Source organism: Harpia harpyja, chromosome 1, assembly GCF_026419915.1.
Source record: "Harpia harpyja isolate bHarHar1 chromosome 1, bHarHar1 primary haplotype, whole genome shotgun sequence".
NCBI lineage: Eukaryota > Metazoa > Chordata > Aves > Accipitriformes > Accipitridae > Harpia > Harpia harpyja.
This window is the reverse complement of record NC_068940.1, coordinates 2,259,872-2,283,667: the sequence shown is the minus strand read 5'-3', so window position 1 is coordinate 2,283,667 and position 23,796 is coordinate 2,259,872. Positions and strand designations below refer to the sequence as shown.

General features: G+C 39.6%; 2 protein-coding genes across 7 annotated transcripts in view; one reads left to right on the top strand and one right to left on the bottom strand.

Moving 5' to 3' along the window:
• Positions 1-265: 265 nt before the first annotated feature.
• On the top strand, positions 266-6,807 carry LRRC14B (leucine rich repeat containing 14B). Its single transcript, XM_052797255.1, has 2 exons — positions 266-1,214; positions 2,721-6,807. The coding sequence occupies exons 1-2, from the start codon at positions 310-312 to the stop codon at positions 3,364-3,366; spliced, it is 1,551 nt and encodes a 516-aa protein (XP_052653215.1). The 5' UTR covers positions 266-309; the 3' UTR covers positions 3,367-6,807.
• Positions 6,808-10,417: 3,610 nt separating this feature from the next.
• SLC12A7 (solute carrier family 12 member 7) overlaps positions 10,418-23,796 on the bottom strand; it is a 69,719-nt gene continuing 56,340 nt past the window's right edge. For 3 of the 6 annotated variants that reach the window (XM_052796611.1, XM_052796784.1, XM_052797041.1), the window contains exons 20-26: positions 23,539-23,670; positions 21,704-21,811; positions 18,628-18,744; positions 16,146-16,327; positions 14,840-14,854; positions 11,888-12,021; positions 10,418-11,408 (exon numbers count right to left, since the gene is read on the bottom strand). In XM_052796611.1, the coding sequence (XP_052652571.1) occupies positions 11,317-11,408; positions 11,888-12,021; positions 14,840-14,854; positions 16,146-16,327; positions 18,628-18,744; positions 21,704-21,811; positions 23,539-23,670 (780 nt within the window). In that variant the 3' untranslated portion in view covers positions 10,418-11,316. The remainder of the gene's footprint in view (positions 11,409-11,887; positions 12,022-14,839; positions 14,855-16,145; positions 16,328-18,627; positions 18,745-21,703; positions 21,812-23,538; positions 23,671-23,796) is intronic. The other 3 variants (XM_052796698.1, XM_052796869.1, XM_052796953.1) reach the window with 3 other exon arrangements.

The following is a 23,796-nucleotide window of genomic DNA, read 5'->3' as shown; positions in this document are numbered from 1 at the left end:
CCCTGATCTTATTCTTCCTGCTGGGCGGTGATCTATGCTTAGCTGAGTCAGCTTTGTTATAAATATGAGGGTTTAAATGAATAAATGCTCTCTGGCTAAAGATCTCACAGTTAATTACTGCAGAGTCACAGTACAGCTCCAAAATAGAAAGCAGAGGATCAGCATGTGACTCTTCATTCTGCCTTCCCAGCAAGGCTTCTGTTAGCAGCAAACAGCAGCTGCAGATAAAAATAGAAGGTGATAAGCAACTCGGATCTTTAGTTAAACGCAGAAGTCACTCTCCATGACAGCAAGGAGACCAGAGCAACAATGAAGTCTCTCCGATTCATTAGTGCCGAAGCATTCGTGTCAAATGCAGAATTTGCCAGGAAGAGTCTCCGCGGTGTTGCCCATAATCTTTTTCCTCTTCTTTTTAAAGCCAGCTATTTACTGGAGCAAGGGGAAGTGATTCATGACTTGGTAGAGAACTGGCCACTTGTTGACTTTAACATGGGAAAACTCTTGGGAACTACTGTGGACTGCCAGGAAGACCTGAGCCATAGAACATGCTCAGTGTGCTTGGAAAGCTGTCTGACAGGGCTGAGAGACTATGTGCTGAATCATCCCTCTCCCTACGTGAAAAGACTGAAAGTGGTCGACCTGACCGGTATAAAAGATGTTGAATTTCAGTTTTGTGAGTGTAAGAAGACAATGGGCAGGTGGGCCAGGACCCAGCTGCTCTCTAAGCTTTGTTTAGAACTGCTGGTTTACCTGCAACAAACACAGTGCAATCCAGGTACCTTTGAAATCAGTATTGATGTGCTAATTGACTTGTTTGTTACAGAGCGGAACTATGAGCTGGTAGCGCAGGCCCTGTTGAAGAAATGCTATTGCCCACTGAAGATCTGCTGCGTGGCATTCAGATCTGACAACCTGGCTTTGCAGAAATTCTTCTATATCATAAAGCTCACTGATCCCTCGCTGCTGCGCAAACTGGAAATAGTTCACAATGTTCGCTTGGAAATGGAGCACTTGGAAATACTCTTCAACAGTATGCACTTCCCTCTACTGATGTCCTTGACCTTGCCAGCGCGAACATTTAACGTGCGGAGGTTCACAGCTACAGATGAACGGATGCTTACTAACATTGGAGAAAAGATGGGTGAAATGACGCAGCTCACCGAGCTGAGTATTTCATTTTCTATACTCACAGGAAGAATACAGAAGCTGCTCAGGTAATCTGGTCATCCTGCTTTCAGTCAAACTGTAAAGAACAGCCCTTTGTGCCATCAGCAAGCTGAGAATCTCTGAGAATAAGGAGAGTGAGTATATCTCAGGGGGTGTGTGAGAAGGGGCAGCAGGAAGGTAGGAAAAAGTATTTGTCGGGGAGAATTGGAAGCCAATGTATACCTAATACACTTAGAAGAACTGACTGTTCTTACTAGTCTTCCACAGCCCATCTGACGAGCATGATCAGAATATACTTTTGGCTACCACATAAGAGAGGGGTACACCCAGACATTTTTGATTTGCCACAGTCTTGAGCTTATATCTCAATCAGCCTGGGCTGGCCTTTGGTGCAAGACCTGAGTCGTATTCCAAGTATTTTTCAGGGTCTCTGGTGAATTATTGTCCTCTAAAAAACAGGCAGTAAATATACTAAGACTCTACAGATATTGTATTTTTAGGTGGGCGGGGGGATAGTAGACTTTGATTTGAGTTGTTTGTTGTTCCTGTCCATCTCAAGGCAAGAGAGATCTGATGCTTTTCTGTACTGCAAATTAAGCTAATATATGAATATTCATGATGAATTCCTGGGAAAAAATGGGAATTCTCAAAAAGATAACAAGCTGCCAGTGAACAGTGTTCATATTTGAACAGTAAATAAGGTAACTGTATGCTTTTCAGAGCATCTAAAAAAAAAGGCAGACAAAAGTTTCATCGAGACAAATCACCTTGGTCTAAAATTCCTCCTGTACAAAGAAGTTATTTCATTTAAAAGTTGTGAATGGCACACTGCTTATATTGATAGAAATAAATTACAAGTTTCTAACCTTGATCCAGCTGAGGCCTGTGGCAGAAGTCTCACTGAGATTTAGTATGCATGAAAGGGATCTCTTGATTTTCATCTCTTTTATATTCAACTAGAATATTTGCACATAAGCTCAGGTATGCTTCTTCCAACCTTCTTCTTCATCAGAAAGTCTCTTTGCAACCCAGAACAATACAATGTGTAAACTTCTTGTGCATTTAAAAACATAGTAGAAAAAAAACCTAGAAAGAAAAGCAGATGTCCTGTTAGAAGACTGGTTGGCTTTCATCTTGGAATTAATCCTTCCTTAATGGAAATTATCTAAATCTTTGGAATTAAAACAGCTTTCTACAAGAAGCAGCCACCAATACTTTTGTGGTAGTAATGATCTGCTATTAATTCAGCAAGTAATAGACACCTGACAACATATAACTGCTTACAAAATAGACACAGAATGTTACCAAATTAATCCCCGTTAAAACAACACAGTGGGAGTCATGTAAAGTAGGAGCTCATTCATGCAACTGATTTCAGGAGGGAAATATACTTGTCAATGTTGGCACATGCTTCTGTTTCTCAAAAGAGGTTAGAAAAAATAATGAATGTGGCAGATGGCTGCGTTCATAATGTGGATAGTTGTATGAAATTTTGTAGATGTAGCTTTTCAATGTTTTATGCCATAAAACTTTTTTTCTCTTTAATTCTGCAGCCCACTAAAAACTCCACTGAAGATGCTGGATGTTTCTAACTGCTCACTGAACCATGCTGATATGGCCTATTTAGCCAATAGCTTCCATGCTAATCACTTAGAAGCCCTGGACCTGAGTGGTCACAATATACCTGACCTTTACCCATCAATATTCTTTAAGCTTCTCAGCCATTCCTCTTCAGTGCTTAGGAGTCTTACCCTGGAGGACTGTAACATCCAAGACAATCATGTCAACATGTTGATTTTAGCCTTAAGCCCTTGTCAGAAACTACAGGAGTTTAAGTTTCTTGGAAACCCACTGTCATCCCAGGCACTTAAACGCCTTTTCACATTTCTCTGTGAGTTGCCAATGCTGAAAAATGTGGAGTTCCCAGTTCCAAGGGACTGCTACCCTGTTGGCATCACCTACCCAATTGACGATGCCAGTCTTTGCAGGTTTGATCACCAAAAATATGAAAGTGTAGCAGAGGAGCTTAACCTCATTTTACTCCAAGCAAATAGGGAGGATGTGAAGGCTTCAACTCCGCTCTTTGGCAGTTACGACGCAGCTGTTCAGGAGACAAACAATGAACTGGGAGCTTACTTGATCAAGTCCTTCAAAGAGACTTTAGAAAAGTTCACTACTTCTCTTAACAAAATGAGTTAAAGGTGTAACTTAGTGGCGATGAGATGCTCTGTCAAATCAGAAATTAATTTAGTCTTTTCTAGAACTGCGCCTTCATTGATCAGTCTTGAGTTTTCTTTAATTTCTCGGCTGAATTTACTTCTATTTGAATAGCCTCTGCTCAGCTGAGGTATTTTAACTATGCTCTATCTATTGCATACAACTTTCATAAGCATTACTTGTTCTCAAAAGAGGGGAGGACCCTTAATAGCTTATTATTTTACAGAAAAGCATTTTGTTTCTTATTAAAACAATAGGTATCTAAGCTTGGCTGATTTCTTACATAGTTTCTTCTGGATTTGGCAGCGAGGCTTGTAGCCCTACAGAAAAGACAGTAAAGTCCTTTCCCACGTCCAGCAGGGTGTCCCAAAGATTGTGCACCTATCCTCACCTATGGGTCCCTAAACCAATTTTTGGTTTTGCCCTTGGCCTTCCAAATTCACCAGTCTGTTTTATCCTGTATATTCCCAATAGTGGGGGTTGTATAACAGCCTCCACGTCCCCTTGCCTCCCTTTTTTCTGCAGAGGCAAGCACGATAAACCTCCTTTTGCGTGGGGAATTACAGAGTTTGGCTAATATGTTGTGCTGGTGAGGAGTAAAGTTCCACACTGAGGAGGCAGCAAACCAAATGGTTGGCTGACAGCAGGGGATTTCTCCCCACTTGCCCCAACAACACAAAGCAGCCCGTGAGGACTCTGCTGAAGCTCTTGCAAAGTGTATTTTACAAAGGCGTACCAGGACAGTGCTGCACAGCCACGCTCGTGATGGCAGCAGGTAAGTGCCTCAAGCTGCTCCCTTTGTTGAATCAGCTTCTTGGCTGGTAGAATGTACCCTGCTGCTTTCAGCTGATTTAAAGAAAGCCTAGGACAGTGGTAATAATGCAAAAAAGACTAGTGTTGAAAAATGAATTGTTGCTCAGTAACTAGAAGTTCACCTGCAGAAAATACTGCTCACTTCTGCCAGGACTGTGTATTGTAGCTACAGAGCTACAACCAGTGCCTGGAAGAATCCCATTTATTTGGCAAGCTCCAGTGCAAGAAATGTATTTGAGTGACAGAGTAACCAGAATCACAGACCCCCACACACACTGTTTTGGAATGTGGGTAAAGGGGCCAACAGGGTGTCCGGATGCAGCAGTAGGGTCACAAACCAAATCTGGGGAGACTACTGTAATGGGGGAGGAATCCCTGGGTAGTAGGCAAGTGTCACAGCTTCTCATCACTCTGCCATTAAATATACTTTAACGGTTCATGAAAACTTGATTAAACAGCACTGAAAGTGAATGTTGTAGGAGGAGTTGAGGTATCATTGTAGTATGAAAGATCATTAACAAAGGCAGCTTACTTGAAAAAATACTGGATCTCATCATCTGAGAGTAAGGAAGAAACTTTCTTCATTTAGGCAGTGCAGGTTTGTGAAGCTTTCTGTTTATCCAGAATAAGAATATGCAAGCAGCTACTAGCCTAGTTTACAAAAAAAAAAAATTAATGGACTGAGTACTAAGCAGAGCTTACAGGTTCCACAGCATGCATTTAAATGATTTTTTGATGTCGTCTTAGTTTATGTTCTTCCTTCTGACATGTTTTACTGATTAAACATACGATGGTAAAATTGAAAGTGAATGGACATGACCTGTTTATGTTTACAGAGCACTGAAAAAAAAATAGAAGTAATCTAAGTTGCCAAGCCAAGCAGCTGTGATTTAGAAAACGCCAGAATTGGGTTCTATATGGTCTTGCTTATATTTGGACAGCCTTTCAAATGCTCCCTTGCTCTTGCCTCTACTCTTTAACTTTCCCTCCCTCTGACCTTGCCATTCTTTCCGTCCTAGACTTGACCCATGACTTCTCAGCCAGACGTAAGTGGTTTGAATTTGGCTAGGGCAAGGATCTACTCCTTTGGGATGAGCAGTGGCAGTTCCTGTTGCTGGGAGAGGACATTCCGTGTACAGTGGCTGCAAACCTTTGTGTAGTGATTCCTCCACCGTGGCAGCAGGGCCAGCTAACAGGTTGTACCTGGAGGTGAAGGTTGGCCGTTTTGGAAGCATGTTGTGCTACAACAGCCAGCCCCTGCCTGTTTCAGTACACACAGAATAGGCAGCTTGTTCATAGATCCGCTTTTCTTTCAGAATATTTAAATGCCTTATGAAGACTGCTGCCTATGCAGCTAATCTTTCTGCTTTCTCCTCGCCTAAAGCCAGTCCTGGTCCACCCCTTTATTTTATTTCCTCCTTCTTTTGCTTCCCACAAACGCCTGCCTGTCTTCCATTTTCAGTCTTACATCCATATGACGTCTATTTTAGTTTTAGTGCCCAGTGAGGATCAGCACTATGTCTATGTCAAATATTCCCTTTGAGCCTGGAGTATGGCGTGCATTGCATTATAGAAGTGGTGCGCACACATCCCTTCATGCGGAATAGCTGTGAATGACTGACAAACAGTTGGAGCACATGGATCCATGTGCAGAAAGGATTTGGATCCTGTTCCTGAGAAGCCAACTGTTCTGCAGAAGCACGCAGACATTTTCAAAGTTTTGTGATCTTCTAAAATGCATTTTGATAGGATTGAAGCAAAAGTTTTATTGTTTACAGTTGCATGTTAAAATTTTATTGCATGAAATATAGTATTAACTAAAATGCAGGACAGGTATATCAGTACTTTGAATAGTATTGAATCTAAAAGGCTGAACCGAGATAAAACACCGCTAGTATATGACAACAGTTTTTTACTGACACAAAACTATATTTACCTCAGAAATTCTTAGGAGAAAATGTCATATTTTGGGCATGGAGAGATTTGTACCCTTTTGGAATGGAATCGGGTATTTTTTCTCTTTTAAGTCACCCAATTTCCAACTTTAGAGCCAACTTGTTCCAAGTTCTATAGAACTTCAGACCAGCTGCATGCAATTACCTTTGCTGTGGTATGAGTTGCTCCTTTGTGAAAATCCTGTCCTTAGCTCTCAGATATCCTACCTTTGTCTCTTGAGTTTCTGTCCTAGTTTTGGTTGTTATTGTTGGTTTTAAATACAGGCCAAGCTGTAGCATTTTGGTGTTGCCCTGGCTTACTGCAACAAGGGTGTGTGCCATCTCTCAGAAGGATTCCTGCATCTCTTCTGCCCCAGCAGTGCTGATTATGGGTTGGGGCTGCTCGCTCTTCCTTTTTCCATGTGTGTGGGACATGCCATTCTGCTATTAGAGAAGAAGGACTAATGCTACAACTACATAAGCATATAAAGTTACCTTCTACTTTGCAAGTGCAGCCAGATACTGATTTAACCCTGCCTTGTGTTCCCTATCTTTCCAATTTGTATCAGGCTGGAGCTATGCAGTTGATAGTGCCAGCTATGGCTATTTAAAACCATGGACCAGAATCAAAATGCTCTAAGATTTTGAAGTAAATTTAACTTCATTTTATCTTTTATTTCCATTCTGTTACTTGCAGTTTTATGTTGTAAGAAACCCTAATTTTTGAGAATTATCATTAAAGTTCAGTAAGGAAAGAGGATCCTTTTGTTACTTTTGTGGAAGCTAAAATTCTCACATATTTTCAAAAGCTGAGCTATCTTAGGCAACAAAATAATACAATGCAGAACAAAAAGCGGACCAGCTGACAATACAGCCTCACTAACAATTCCACTAGTATTTATGCTCAATGATCCCTTTTCTAAGATTTCTCAAGTGGCAGCTACCCAGCAGTTTCAAACGCTTGTAAACAAATACCAATAAACACTAAGAAAGGAGAGAAAAAAAATACACGTCTGCCCTCTGACCAGCTTCCACAGTGCGATGGAAACTATGAAGGGCTTCTAAGGTCAGCATGGTCTTCTAGTAGACAGAGGACCTTGCTGGGCTGAGACAGTTGGAAGGGTGACAGTCTGCTGCCTTTCAGAGAAACAGTCTTCCTCAGTCTCGCGTGGTCTGCAAGGGAGCGTGTTGTAGTCAGATTGAGGACACTTTGCAGCGTGGTGTCCTCTAAGGATTGCTTCTGCCACGTGCTGGCTCTTCAGACCGTTGATCTTGCTGTCTCTGTGTCCTAGAAGCCTCTGTGTCCTGCAGCTTCTTCTCTGGCCTTGGCATAGTTAATCTTACTGCTCCCCCTGGTTTTAGCATTTCTGCAAACCAGACACCAAATTTGAGATGACAAAGTTTACAAGTTTACTCAAAACAGAGCCAGTTCAGAAACTTTTTTTTTTCCCCCTCTTTATTCCCTTTACTTGAAAGAGGCAATTGAAAATGTCCCAATGGTGTTTTGAAGATGTAAATAGTCTTGTAACAGGCATCAAAAATAATTTCATTATAGCTTGCCTGATGATGCTGCACCTGTCCTTCAATACACTGTGTGTAGTAATGACATAACTGTTATCCTTCCCATTGCATTCTTGTCCCTCTGTCCCAGGTATTCTACCATGCTCTGCGTCATCCTGAAAAAAACTCTGTACTACTCTCAAATAGTTCTTTCTGTAGCAAGTTACTTGAGCTATTTATTGCACAAGAATTCCATTAATGATGCCATGACACTACCTAAATATTAATTTTTTCAAGATTAACTGCTAGGTTTAACAATCTTAGCTTAAGATTTTTTTGTGCTATACTGCTGAGTACAAATCCTACTTAAACACATATTTGGGAAGGTGTTTAAGAAAGAGGTAGATATACTAATTCAGAGATATAATGTGGGAACAGTGAATAGGACGAGAAATAGACAATGATGGCAATGCTTTCAAAATAAAGACCCGCTCTGGATGTGATGACTTGCAGCTTTACTATTTTAGTGGACAAAGCATGAACACCAAAACCAAAAAAGTTACATGAAAACAATGTCTATATAATGATGGAGAATCTCAGGTATTGCTATTACTTTCTAAGGATCTGTACAAGAGACTTAGCTGCATCTTATTTTTCCCTTCCTTTTCCTGGGCAGACTTCAGATTGTGGCAAATATTGAATTTGGGGACATTTGTCTTAATGTGTCTTTTTGCTTTATCTTTTTATGCTCCCAATAACTTACTGGACTATATCTTCCGATTCCCAGCTACTGCTGCTTTTGTATCCTTTGGAAATTCTTCCCCGAGAGATGACGGCTTACTCTGGTGGTGGTTGCAACGGGGCGGTATAGTCTAACCCTAACAACAGCACAAACCCTAACCCTATACCTCAGCCCAACCCTAACCAAGTAACACCAACCCAAACCATAAATCCTAACAATAACCCTACTCCTAATCTAACCTTAACTCAAACTCTTGGTGTCCCTTGGGGGTTATCTGGGAGCTCTCTGAAGCACACCAGATGCGGAGCAGTGGCTTTCTGTGGTCACAGGTGCTCTCAGAGTGCTTTCTGATGCACACCAGGGTTTTTGAGTGACTTTTTGTGCACCCCGGGCTCAGACAAGTGCATTTTGGTATGCTCATGGGACCCTCCATCTGTCTGGACTTGCAAGCAAGGGCCCTCGGAAAGCCTTTGGTGGGCCTCAGGCACCTCTTCGTTCTTATCCCTAATCCTACCCAGAAAAATGCCGAGGCCTGCACGGAGGAACAAGTCGCTCCTGGCCAAAGTCAAACACAAACCAGATGTGCACAGAGGGTGCAAGCAAGGATGGGTAAGCTGGGAGGAATCCAGAAACATTGTCCGAGCAGCCCGGGAGGAAGCTAGGAAAGCTGCAGCCCAATGGAATTGAACCTGGCCAGGCATGCTCTAAGTTCGCAGGTGCCAAACAGAAGACAAGGGAAAAGTGCTCATTGAGGCAGGGGACCTGGTTACACAGGACATGGAAAAGGCTGGGGCGTGCGCGTGTGCCTATGAGATTTGGGGGTCTCCTAGGATTGCTGACAATGTGGTTTCCAAGAGTACAGGTGCCTCACTGGTAACCGGCTCTCAGAACACTGCCACGAACAAGAGGCCTCGAGTCCCAGAAGCTTTTGGCAGCCCTCACCTTCCCTTGGCAGCCCCACCAACGCTAGCGCTCTGCACTTGCTCTACCACCTAATGCTCATCCCCGCCCAGACGCTAACTTGGCCGGAGCCAAGGTACAAAGGAGAACCCAACCGCTACGTGTCCCACCAAAAAGTCGTCAGGATCAAAATACTTCGGGCAGCCTCTTCATGTCCCCCAGGAACACGACGAGTCTGCGCTTGCTCTACCACCGAACACTCACCCACACCTGCACCCTCACCCTGCCAGAGCGCAGCTCCAAGACGCACACCCAAAACCTAGGGCTCCAACGCAGAAAGGCTGGGACTGAAAGTGGTTGGTGGCCCCCACTTTCCCTTAGCAGCTTCTTCACAGTCCCACCAACAGAGAGGCTCTACACTTGCACTACCACCAAATGCTATCCCTCGCCTCCTCCCTCACCCTAGCCAGAGCCCTGGCCCAAAAGAGAAGAACCTCCAGCAAGGAATCCGGCACAGAAGTGACCAAGACTGGAAGCTGTTGGTGACCCTAAACGTCCCTGGGAAGCCCTTTGACGGACCTACCAACACTGCGGCTCTGTGCTTACTCCACCACCGAAGCCTCACCCGCAGCTAAACACTCACCCTCGACAGAGCCCAGATCCAAAGAGAACCACCACCACATACGAATCCCTCAAAGGAGTGGCCGGGACTTAAAAGTTACTGGTTTTAGCGCTCAGTTTTCCTTGGCACCCCCTTCACAACCCCACTGACACAGGAGCTCTGTGCTCGCTCTACCACTTAACCCTCTGTCACAGTCTCTTTGCATCTCTCAAACTGACAGGACAACGTACTCTGCGATTTAAACTTTACTTCATAAGCTCATTAAGAAATACAACAAAGCAGCACCACAAACAGGGGCACAATCCCCTTTTGCCCAGGCCAGTCTAGCACATGAATTCACTTACTCACGGTTCAAGTCGTAGGGTTTCATAGCTTATATCCCAGAAGGCTTAACATGGTGCACCTATGAGAAGAAAAAAAAAAAAAAAAAGGCAGAATTCTGACAGAAGCTAAAAGTTTCTATTGAGCACCTAAACTAAATTGTTCAACAATTTCAAATGAAAAAGAGATCTTAAGAGATCATTCAGTTCAGAAAAGCAGATTTTTATTTTAAACGGCAGCACATACATACAACATTTTCAAAATATACATATTTGAAAACAAAAGACTGCACTTCATTAACAAACTTGCTGTGGTTTATCAGTTGTTACAGTTATATTTGCAACTAGGTTGAGTTACTGCATCATAGCCTTCCTATGAGTTGGATGCTCTTAGGTTTCACTGGTATAATTGTGCAATATACTATAACTGCTAGTAGCTCATGAAAAAAGCCCAAACACAACTTGTCAATTTACTATTGCTGTCACCTGGAGGCTTCAGCTACCTCACTAAGTATTTTAAATAGAGAAATGTTATTTAAAACAAGTGTGGCAAATCATGAACTTCAGGGAAACACTTTATGCACATAATATACAAATTTGAGTGGTTGTATATATTTCTGAAGTTTCCTGAACCAGGACTAATCCCAACAGAAGCAACATAGCAGCATTTTGGTAAGAGAGGAAGCCAACTTTTCCTGCAAACCTTCCCTTTTATTTAGATGCAGAACAAATATTAAAATCATCAAAAGTTGCTTACATTTCTATATGTTTAAACATACCATTGCATTACCATTTCTTTTCTTGTTTCACCACAGTTTAACAAGTGTCAGAATATGCTACACATAAATATCCTAACCCATCCACCATTTATTAATTCACTACAGAAATATTTTCTACATAAATCTATCTTCTTAAAATATAATTTAAATATAACTTTTTAATAGAAAAACCAGAACACATCATCAGAAGATTCAGCTTGCAGGTAATTTTCAATGCACTAGAACTCTTAATGAAGCTGCTCAAATTGTGGCAAATAACTTTGTTTTCTCGTTGTAGGGGAGGGGGTGGGGGTGGAGGGAGGTTGAACAATGTGCAAACAGGTTAAGAATAAATGGTGATCACTTCACGTCCACTGCCTCGGACCAGGAGAACTCTATCCAGACCTTCTGTCAGAACTTCCAAAAACTCCATGTCTGAAATATCATTAAGTCAAGGAATTTATTCAGAAAAGAAACAAAATAGCCACTAATCTCTCAAAAAGTCTGACATATAATGCAAAAAATCAAGTTCAACAATTTTATCAAGGAGTTTTCCTGTGTCACCCTTTACTGTCTCATTATGTAAGCCACCTGCTTGCTCAAGTGGAAGCGAGGCCTAATTTGGGGGAAATTTCTAGTTCTGCCCTACTGAACTACAGAAAAGAAAAAAATAGAGATTATTTTAAAATAAGTTCAAAATTGAGGAATGCTTTACATCAATTCAATGAAAAACCAAACCCACCACTATCAACATTTCTTAAAACTCTGTTTGTGGAATCAAAAGTCAATTCCTTAAAGGCAAACTTATGCTTACCATGGTTACTAATGGTTATCCCAACAAGTAGACAATGGCACAATCACAAAAATCAAACTCCCAATTTCAAGAAATATGGAAGCAATATAGTAAAGGATACAGTTTTCATCCCCTTTTCTGTTTTTAGGAGGTCCAGGCATGTTCAGGAGAACTAGCTGAGCATGCTGTGATTTATTAAGCACTACTCCATTGAGCTTCACAGCGGTGTGCATTCTTCTCACATTTGACTGATTCCTAGCATGCAAACAAACATTGTTAAGTATTGTCACAGTACTTATGTATTTGAGTTATATGCTATGTATTTGAATTTATAAATTTCATCTATATGCACGCAGAATAAGCTATTTTCATGGACACCAGTATTTGTACACATGCAAAATACATTTGAGAAAATGCAATACCTAGGTTTAAAAGATGTTTTCTTCCTTTGAAAAGAACATTTAACTGGGAAATTCAAGCAATTTAAGCAGATTGCCAAAATGCACAAATCTTCCAGTTGCCAGTTATCTTTTACAGAGGTGAAGCAAAAACTTAATTTCAATAGGAATTAAGTTTAGTCAAAAACACTAAGAATCCAGTTTATTCAAGTATATTAAAAAAAGTAACTGGATTTGTACAAGAAATTCCAAACAAATTACAGGAATGCAATGGAAAGATTACATTATTTACGTTGTACAGTACAAGATATCCATCATGCTCCTTTAGAAACATTACAGTATTACTATAAGCCCAGTGAAGGAAATTTAGAAACAGCATAGAATTTATGAAAAAAATTACTAGTTTCTCATGTCATAAGAGTAAGGCAGTAAGCAATGAGCTGAAACTGAGCTCCTCCCCTTCCATTATCAATATTAACTAATGCTTTGCTTGTTGCATCCACAAATATAATCGTGGTAAATTTGTGCACAAGAGGAAGAAACTGCTAGGACTTCAGAGTCTTCCTTATTTTAGGATCTACCTTGGATGATTTAGTTGCTCTTCAGAACAAAACAAAAGAACAGTTTCCTTATAGTCCCTGAGAAACTGCTGTCTGTGTAGAACTAGCCAAGACTGGAAATGAGTCATATGCTCCAGCACAAAAGAAATATCCAGACTCTACCCAAGCCCGTTTATCCAACAGATCCGCTGCCCAAAAGTAGACTCTTTACAAGTGAAGTGAGTCACTTCAAAGGGAACCTCAGAAACACAGCCTGATGGCATATCTCAGGAACAGAGATACTGATACGCTGACACTTATATCACTCTATCCTGTGCAATTTTCTTAGCACTGTAACTAGTGGTCTCGCAGGAAAAGCACAACTGTACCCTGCTCAGCTGGGCTCACGTTCCGTCCTACGGCAGAGAGAGGACCGGCAGGTTAGTAGCAGCAGGATACAAGACATCCTCTGAAGTGCCGGATCAAGTCTGGCATCTTTTGAATTCCACTAGCAGCAATCAAAATTACAGCACAAACCCCAGCACTGTTTCAGCTCAAGTAAACAATAGAAATTAATGAGATCTCTTTTCCCAAAAGGAAAAGATTTAGGAGGCCAAAATTTACAAAAGGAAATGCACAACTTTGTTCTATTACCGGAGGTCATTTCGGGGGACGACACCAATGCTTAACCCTAGAATCTTCTAGCAACATGAGGCCACCCTCAGATTATATAAATAAGTGTGGGGTTGAGAACAGCAGCCAGATACAGGTTCATTCAAACACAGGGGACCAAGAAAGACGGAGAATGCTGGGACCATATGTACTTGCGTTCTACTAAGTCCTGGTTTTTTTACTATGAAGGGAAAAGCCGTTAACAGAATACTATTAGAAGTAGCCTGTTTCGTGTTGTATTTTCATCCTTGATTTTGCAGGGGCAATTAGGGGAAGAAAAAAAAAAAAAGCAGCATTTGGCCTGAAGTTTAGTAGCCAGTAGAGACCAGCCCCATCGATTTGAATGAATTCTCTTTCCCTCCCCCACCCCCCTCACCCCCCGCATTTTCCCCCAAGACAATAACATTTCCAAAATGGAGTTTATTGGTCCCTCCTGGGGGATTTTCTGTCACAGCAACCATCTGTCCTAAGAACCAACTGTACAAAAACCATATATGGAACAAAAGAATACTTGAAGCTCAGTTTTTCAGAAGCAGAACAGCAGCTTGAGAAGTCCAAAGAACAACTATGAAGAGAGAGGCAAGCGTGCGTAAATGAAGAGGTGTATAAATACTGAAGTAGAAACATTGTTAAACTAAAGAAAAAAAAGCAGGGGAAATACGGAGGGTGTAAATTTGTGATGGAGTGGGCAAGACTTCAGCACTGAAACAAAGGCTCAAATTGACTAAAGGTACATTGTGTACAACGTGAACTGAGGCTGACTAACTTCATTTCACCTTCAAGCACTGGTAGAACTGAAATCATACATGATACACAAAGTAAGCTTTCTAAGTTTTCATAAAAAGTTCAATTTGTTAAACAGACAAAATGAAGACAACACTGGGCTCTGAAAAAAAGCAGAGCAGTCACAAGTCAGTTCTACCCAAGAACGAAGAGAGAGTGTCCAATTTTTGTACGCTGTCATACCCAACATATATCTGAACTTATGTTATTTCTACACATGCATATGGGTTGGTAGAAGGGAAGCAAGAACTGGCATTTGATGAAACGTGAAAGTTCCCTTTGTGAACAAATTCACCCTTATTGTCCAAGTAGTTTTATTACGATGGAGGCTATTTTTCCAGAACAAAAATACATTCACTTTTTAATGTAGTTAATTAGAAAACTAAATATTACACTGGTGCAGAGGAGTACTGTCAAATTTTTCATTCTTACAGAAACTAAAATACATGTTCTGTGACTTACCTTGAATGGAAGGTTGATAATATTTAGAAGAAAACATTAACAAGTCACAATGAAGAATATTTTTCAGTGATAAATGCTAAATCACATTATATAAAACAAGGTACAAAAGAATACACACACCACAAATCATGATTTAGGAAACACGCATACAATGTACAAGACCACAAGAACCAGGAAACACAGCCTATGTTGCTTAAGTGAAATGAAATTTAGACTTACAGGTTTCCCCATTCTCTACATGGAAGGGAAGCAAATGCACAGAAAAAAAATATTTATGCCATCAGGTACATTCAACAACATTAATACATTGTACAGGCACACCAAGTTTGAACTGTAATTTCCACCCCCAACCACATATAGTAGTTTTAAAACAATAATATCTGAAGTCTGCGTCTTGCATAATTCTAAAGAAATAATAGGAAATATTTCTAAGATATTACCACCGCCGCCAACCCCCCCCCCCCCCAAGAATTGGAGTATAATGCAGCCCAGAACAAAAACAGTGCTTTAGAGCATGAGCAAGATTATGTTTGGAATTTGCAGAAGGCAAACTGTTTCTAAAGAGCTCAGAGCAAATCCACGAAACAACTTCGGATTTTAAGGTACTGATTCTAAGTGTACCTTCTAACTCTACCGTCTACAAGTCCTAGATTTAAGACCTGTTTCCTTTAAATATTAAAATTTCCCTTTACATCCACAGTTTTGCTTTAGGCATGTGCAGAAAATAGTCTAGGCCATGCTTATAACTGCATTCTTCCAGAACTCAGAAAAGGTACATGTGTGTGCTTGAATCACAACATGAGGAAGCAAACAAACTGGTATCTTTCTGTCATTGGTCTTGTGTCTACTACATCAGGCTTGACACAGGCAGTAGCTCTTATCTATTATAAGTGACTTCTATTTAAGAAAAAGACATTAAGGAGTATTTCAATGGGAAATACTTAACATAAGACATACATATAAGCACAAATTTTATATTGCTTTAATCTACAGGATGAGGGTCAAATGTCCCTATCACCCCCCCCCCCCCCCCCCAAAAAAAAACCAACCCACACCACAACTAAAAACTCCACCCAAAAACCAAAACACAAACTAAATGTCTTGAAAGAGTACATCTGCTTCTTTGGTACTCCCTCCACTCCAACAAAACACAATAAATGAGAAGGGGAAATGATATACAGTAATTTGTTACCCACAGGAAGAAAGAAAAACAAAAGTTATCATTAAGCATTTTAACATATATGCTTTCTGGTACAACCCAGAAGTTGACTTTACAGCTTGAATTCTGTCATATTTACGCTTAAACAGCCATCATTGTTCCACCCAAGTCCACGCTAGTTTCATAAGGATGGCATTTAAGTGAAGTGCATGGAAAGATCATGTTTGTACTCGACTTTAAATAAACCAGGAACTCTTAAAAAACAAAACCCAGAACAACAACAACAACCACCACCACCACCAAACAAACACACACTGAAACACATGCAATCAAAAACAAAACTCCAAACATCACATGTATACTTACGGCTTCATGTTGAAAATATCTTTAAAGCCAGACACATTTGAATCTTTGTTTTTATGCTTTTCAGCTACAAACTTTTCTTTAGTCCAGGTCATTTGCACTTTTTCCGGCACAGCAGCAGCCACACTTGCTTTGACCGCTGGCGCTGAGTGTGAGGCAGTGTTTCTGTCGTGGATCAGCTGAGCCTGGCCACAAAACAAACAATCACCCCAAGATTCAGCCAAAAAGAGCATTGGTAGATTACATGTTATTAAAAATTTTGAAAAGGAATTTCACAGCAGTGGAACAAAAGAAGATACAGAAAAATGCACCTTACTTTGTGAACAAATACCAGACTGTTTTGACTTCAGCATGAAGTGAAACTGCTTGTAAAAACATAGTTATTTGTTTATGTTTGCAGGATTACATCTGGACTAGGACATTATTTTTGTAATGACCTAAAGTGAGGTTGAATCCAGCCTGAGGGTACTTTATCATCACCAGGGATTTTTGCCAGTGAAAAACTTGAAAGCCAGTGCTCTCATTCTTCATCAGGTACATTGTTATTTTCTTAGGTATTGTCATAAACACTGTCCATTTCACATGCCTTTAGCTGAACTACCAGCACAACTCATGATCCCAGTAACATACCATTGGACTGGCTGAACTGAAGGTTAGCTACGTTCAATTAGATTATTTATAATGCAAGTGCATATTACATAACAAAAGCCAATCAATCTAATCATGAAGGGGCCTTCTCTTCCCTTATAATAGCAGAAATTCAAATCACAACTTTAAGTGCACAATATTGTTGTTCCCACATGCATATGCACTTCTGTGTTCTCCATTTCCCATTCCCCTTGCTCCTCTTGAGGAAAGAAAAAAGAAATTTTTAACACATTATTTACTTTGTCCACAGGCTTCTGTAGTTCTATCAAAAGCAACACAAATACAGTACCTTAGACTCTTAAAATGGTAAGTGAATTGGTATGGAGGGAGGACTGTTTTTGTATTTTGGGGTGTTCTGTTTGCAGGGGGAGGCTTGGGGATTTTTTTGGGGGTGTGTGTGTTTTGTTTGGTTGGGTTTGTTTCTTTGTGGGGGTTTGGGGTTTTTTGCGGGGGGGGGGGGTGTTTTTTGTGTTTTTAAGATATTCAGCAGTTATAGAGGCTCTTCAGAGACTTGTTACATCACAAGTTGAAGCTTCTATTCCATTTGAAAACCTTAATTATTCACATGTTAGTGATGGTCATGTCCCTCTGTATATGTGATGATTCAGAAGAGTCTATTTCATTCAGGTCACAAAAGCATGAATAAAATCAAAGCAGACGAGAAAACTTTTATCTCTGAACAGCAATAATCTAGTGGTTCGCAAACTGTAATCACAGCTAGTTTTAAATGCCTATGAGCTTCTGTATTCTTCCTAGATTATTTCCCTAGTCCCTATCCTTGAGGATTCCCAAATCCTAGAGTTCGGTTCTTCTGAGGTTCACATAAATATGTATTTGTTTGATGGTATTCATATCTCCCCAGAAGATTAAATTACAAGTCAAGACTATGAATCAGAAGTTAATGTGAATAGAGTTCTAGCATGAGAATGGAAAAAGCTAACAAATACATGCAGATACTATATGTGCTACAGCAGTATCCAATGAACTAAAATTTTAAACAAACAACTGGAAGATGAGTTCAGTACAACTCTGCTTCAATGGAAGAAAGTTCGCCATTTTTAGAAAGACAGTGAGGCCAAGAGAAATTCTGGACCTATAGCACACGTTTACAAAAATGCAAAGACAACAAAAGCACATTTTTGTTAGTGCTATTGTGATACTAAATTAATTACATGGAATACAACATGTTCTTATGCTTCATGAAGAAAGGGAAACACAAAGGTATACAGCATTTCTACAAACTAGACTACACGTCTTTAGATATGAGCAACACTTCAAGTGCACACTAAAACCATTGATTACATCAGTCCATTTCCTTTAAAGCTCACCATGCAGAAAGTAGTAATGACATTTATGGGTTAATAATGGCTTCTCAATAAGCATAGAAACCTCCTTAAAAAGTCCTAGCATATCTATACAGTCTCTGAGAAGCCTCAGTACTTCAATATAGGAACTATAAAGGAAGGCAATGCTTTGTGAAAGCATGAAATATGCTTATTAATGAAACACCCACTATTAAGACTTTTTAAGAGATAGAAGACAGAGAAATATCTTTGCTTCTGGCTCTTAAGAAAAACAGGCATTCTCAGAAACACAAGTGTTTCTTTCATGAAAAGTGTGAGAAAAATCAGATGTAGTTCATGTCACAGAAGCATCACCTAGAGAAAAATATATAGTGTAAGATAATGAATTTAGAAAAATAGTGAAATTAAAGTTTACAAAGAACTGTTCCATAACAATAAATGATCAAGTTGTTCATTTGTAGTTCAGTCTGCAATAGTGGCACTTCAAGTGTTGCGATGGGAAAGGATATCTAGCCAGTACTATGTCCAACTACCTCCTCCTCTCGATAATCACTAGTCAGCAGTGCCTGTGCATCTTGGCCAATGGACTGTGGACTGGAGAAGCTTTTTCTTCTGATTGAGCCTCGAGACTCATCAGTGATGCTCTGAATCTGGGATAAAAAGGTTACCAATGACAAAAAAAAAAACCAGTCTACAGAAGAAAGCAGATGATCATATTGAAAATAAAAATTGTCTTCATTTAAATAGCTGAGATTTGGTATCGTAGCTTGTTATAAACTTAGTTTGTTTTCACAAACACACCATTTGTTTATATATACTACAAGGCTCTTTTTGAAATGTTTAGCAGTTAGTTATGAAGTGTCTTAACAGAGATTTGTGAAAACATCAAGTGAATTGAATCCTTTAGTCTATATGGGAACTTCAAATATTCACTTGTTTGTGAGGGTCATGTCCCTTCATATATGTGAGGATTCAGATGAATTGATTTTATTCAGTCACAATCAAAAGTACGAAAAAAAAAATTAAGCAGATGAGAAAGCTGCTTTCCGGCTCTAAACACGGATTTATTTCCCAGCGATTCACAAACTATAACTGTGCTCCTCACCTACACGCACGTGCATTTCTGCCAATCTTACCTACCAGCAGCAATCTGCACAACCCAACCCAAAGCCGCGGTGGGAGGGATGACTGCCTTCTCACGGCTCCGGCAACGTCACTGCCCGGCCCAACAGTCACGAGTCAGGACCAGCCAGAGAAGGAAGCCAACATCCACCAGGAAAGGCAGCAAGGAAGAGAACGAGCCTCTGCATTTTCTTTCATCTTTGCAGCGCTATTGTCAAAGTCATATAAATAAATGTTTGGCAGTTGCACCTAAGCCTGCAGATCTTACGTTTTGCAGGCATGTGTTATATTTACACTTGAATAGAAGCAAATCAACCAAGTTTCTCAAAAAAGGAAACAAAAATCCATTGAGTCTCCATACCCCAGTTCCACAAGAAAACCCAGGGGCAAGATCAAATAAAGTTCCATTTTAAAAAGTGATAGAAGAGGGGAGGGTAAGGGTGATTCCTCAGGGATGAGAGCATGCCAACAAGGGAAACAGCAAAAGGACGCTGTACAAAACCAAATTCTCCTCTTTGCGAAGGTTTGAGCCTCGTTTGAAGAGGTACAAGCACAGAAGTGAGGTTAGAATATTCATCTTGGTGGTAACAGGAAACAAAACTACAAGCACCCTTCAAAGCTGGAACATCGGGGTTATTTTTGAATGCCTACAGACAGATAGTGAAAACAAAAGCAATGCTAATTTGAACTAGGGATACTAATGAGAGAAATGTTTTGGAGGTCATCATAAAACTGGAGGGGAGGGCTCAGCTCATTTAAGAGAAGATGATCAGATTAAGAAAGGGCCTGGCACACTGAGTGCATGTATTCAACTCGTAGGTCCAGAGGAAGTGAAGGCATAACTAAACACTTTCTGATGAAAAATACCAAAGAACAAGGTAGATTAGGATACCCTAATCAGAAACAACAGATGGATATGGCTTTTATTCTTGGACAAGGAAATAAGTACTAGATGTTCTTGGAATTATCAAGCATTTTACTTCAGACCGTGAAATAAATTCAACAGTATTTTGAACATCTCAGATTTTACCCTGTCTGATATGAAGTAATAAACTGAAGCTATAATGGTGATGGTTACATTCAGATAAAAGTGAGTAAAAAAAAAAAAAGTTACATGGGGCAGGGGGAAAAGAAAGGAATGAAAACTTCCAAGCAAACAAACACTCTGAAATAGTGCAGATTCCAACCAGCTCACAGAGCTGAAAAGAAATTCTTTTGTCTCCACTACAATTTATATGCTATAGACTACAGAGTCTTGCGTCCTTGGGCTACTTGTAAAGCATCCATGAGGAAGTTAAATACTTAAACGCCTACTGTAGATTGATTAATCACTCAAACTCCACTGGAAAAATACTAGCATTCAATAAAGAAATGAGAAAAATTTTAAAACACTAAGGAGTACAGGAGAGTGTGTTTTTTACTGAAAAGATGTTAGGCAGGCTCAGATCAAAAGAAAACTACCGTGACGCAGATAAGAAGGAAGAAAATTTACAGCAGTTCATTGTTGTAGCAATACAAGGCATCTTTAGGAACCTTAAAAATTCCTGCAAAATGGAAAAAAAGAATAGGTAAGGAGAGATAAAAAAAAAAAAAAGTAACTGCACAGACTTGTAGGATTAACACCAAAAAAGGCTTAGGCGTAAAATGAGTTACAATTATCAGTAGACCAAAAAAAAAAAAAAAAAAGCCGCCACAAGAAAAGATCCTAGTTATTTTATGAATGAGCAGTTAAACACAGTAGAGATCTCTTATTTGGCATGGGAGGGCAATCGCTATAAATGCTTTGGCTTTGCTATCACTTAATACCTTTTACATCACCAAAAAGTGTTGATAATAATGGGATAGTTAACAGAATGAGGGGGTAGAAGCACACGTCAAAAGAAAAAAAAAAAGATTTAAAAGTTAAAAATATTCATGAAAATACAGCTGCATGAAGCTTGTCACTACAATGTGCAAAATACCACCAGGGACTAGTATGGGTAGGGGAGCAGCAAACGTAGCATTACCATCTGGATATCATAGCAATATAGGTTAGTCAGCCTAATTTTCACTCAGAAACAACAATTAGTTGATACATAAAACATTGAAAACAATGCAGAAACTAAAAAATAGGCAGTGTGAATCGAACAAGACCAAGTCACAAACAAAGCTAATCAGCCCAGTTGAATAATTATGAACCTTAGCTACTGATATATTTCAAGTTTGGAAATGCTCTGGATATATTCCACACTGACACTCAAATGTTCTACTAGTAAATACTTGCACTAATCTTAACAAGAACAGGAAAACTCTAAACATCTGTTCAAATAAAAAAGGATTTTTTTTTCCACATTATTTTAACCTTGCAAGTGTAACCTGCTGTAGAGAAACTAACATAGAATGCAGTTATAAAAGCTTTTGACTAATTAGAAACTGATTAGAATCCACAGCCAAGAAATACCACTTTCAGATTTTTCACAGAACATCTTGCCAAGCCAAAGTCCCTACCTCTCTTTCCCTTTCGTTCTTTGATAGCTGCATCTGTTTCAGCATCTGAGATCGTTGTTCCATCATAAGTGTCTTCTCATAAGTGAATGCAGAAATATCATTTTCAAACTGCAAAAGAGATGGGCATTAGAAACATCAGAAGAAAAGTACCACTCAGAAGAACAACGCTTAGACAGTGTACCACATTCATTCCAGCGTTCATTCAGTCCTGGATGTATTTATGGCATTAGAGTAATCCCAAGCATGTAATTGATCAACCATTTCTGTCCTCGTTCTTAAAAGTTCATCTTCAAACAGCAATCTCATACAGTGAGCTACCCTACTGTACCAATATCAATATTTAGATTTTTATCTAAATTTGAGGTACTTGGGACAGACTTTTTCCATTGTTCTGTTCCAGTGAGGCTGCAGAAATGATAAAGGGTTGAAAGTGCTTATTTAAACTGGGTCTGCATTCCTGCCTCCTGAGCACGCATGCACAATTGTTTCCTTAAAAACTGTCTCGACCCACAAAATAATACATTGGCCTTCCACCAGTGAAAAATGTTCACAAATAGAAGCATTTATGAATAACCTCTGGCATATATTCTCACATCAGCTCAAAGCTAAAATACAATGTAAAAAATCTATAGCAGTCATCTGTTTCGTCACTGACTTGTAACGTATCTCTTATCTTTTGGAAGATTCTCAGGGTTAAATAAGACCCACATAAGAATAGAATAAATTGTGCTTCCTATACTATCTTCTGCTCAAAATCCAACCAAGGCTGAGCCTTTTTTATGGCACTCTGTCTTCTTTCACCTGCACATGCCACAGCATTTTAGTCTTTTATATTCAGTACTCGAAGCAAAACAAAACAAGAATAAATAAATAAATACATAAGTAAAAGGGTTTATCTTAGTTCCTAGTTCAAAATACTAACCAAATTTTTCATAAGTCATTTTTTTTCATAAATAATTTAAATGATAGTTAAAATTTGCTTTATGGCTGATTAGCATAATAAGTCTTTTTTATAGGTTTTGTTCATTCCAGGAACTGGTGGTGGTAGAAGTTTTGAACCAGTTGACCCATCTTCTTCATCCCACTTCAGAATAAGTTTAAAGTTTTTTGGGGTTGGGGTTTTTTTTAGTTTTGTTTTTTTTCCTTGTCTTACTTTGGACATTATGCTAGTCACCTTTGAGTGCTGGAAATGAAGTTTTTCCTTAGTTGCCAAAAAAAGCTGGTCCAGACTACAGCTTTAGTCCTTTCTCTTGAGCAGTTTATGACCAGCATTTAAAAAGGGAAAAAGTTACAAAATTCCTTTTGTCACTATTTGACTTATGATTCTGTAGCTATATTGTCTTGCTGTCCAGTGCCAAATAGGCTGGCAATGCCAGAAACAACTGACATACTCTCACGGGGGCCTATGGGTTCCTTATTCCAGAGAGATACTCATACAGCAGCTGGAGACACAGACATGTTCATCCTCTCTCATGCTGGATACCATGGATTATTACATTAAGCATGTTCAGCCTTCCATTTCACTGCCTGCTAAAAATTCAAGCTTCTCCTTCCTGAATAAACTATCTCTATGGAGTAGTCCTCATAAATAAAGTAGGCATTAAAACATCAAAATGGCTCAACGCTACTTGACAAAACCATTAAACCCAGTACCACGTACACTAGCATTGTAACATGTTAAGATAATGTTGCTTTAAAACACTTCTTGTTCTTGGTGGGACTGCAATCTTTCCCTTTTTATATTTGGGCTAACATCTCTTAGTTTTGAAAACGCTAAACCCATTTTCCCCAAGTTTATTCTCAGTTGCTATTAAAAACCCCATGCAGTAACATACCATTTCAACAACTTCCACTTCAGCATTCAGTCTAAGATGATATAAGAACATCTGAAGATCCTTCTTCATTTGAATACTATTATCATCCATCTGAGCGACAGTGAAGATACGCATTTTACATTTTCTCCAAACCTATCAAAAAGATACATTGTAACAATTCGTAACACAGTAATTACAATCACCATGCATAACTCTATCAAGGTGAAAGAGTGTTTCACTAGAAACCCCTAGAACTATTCATTGTGAAAAAATGAAATC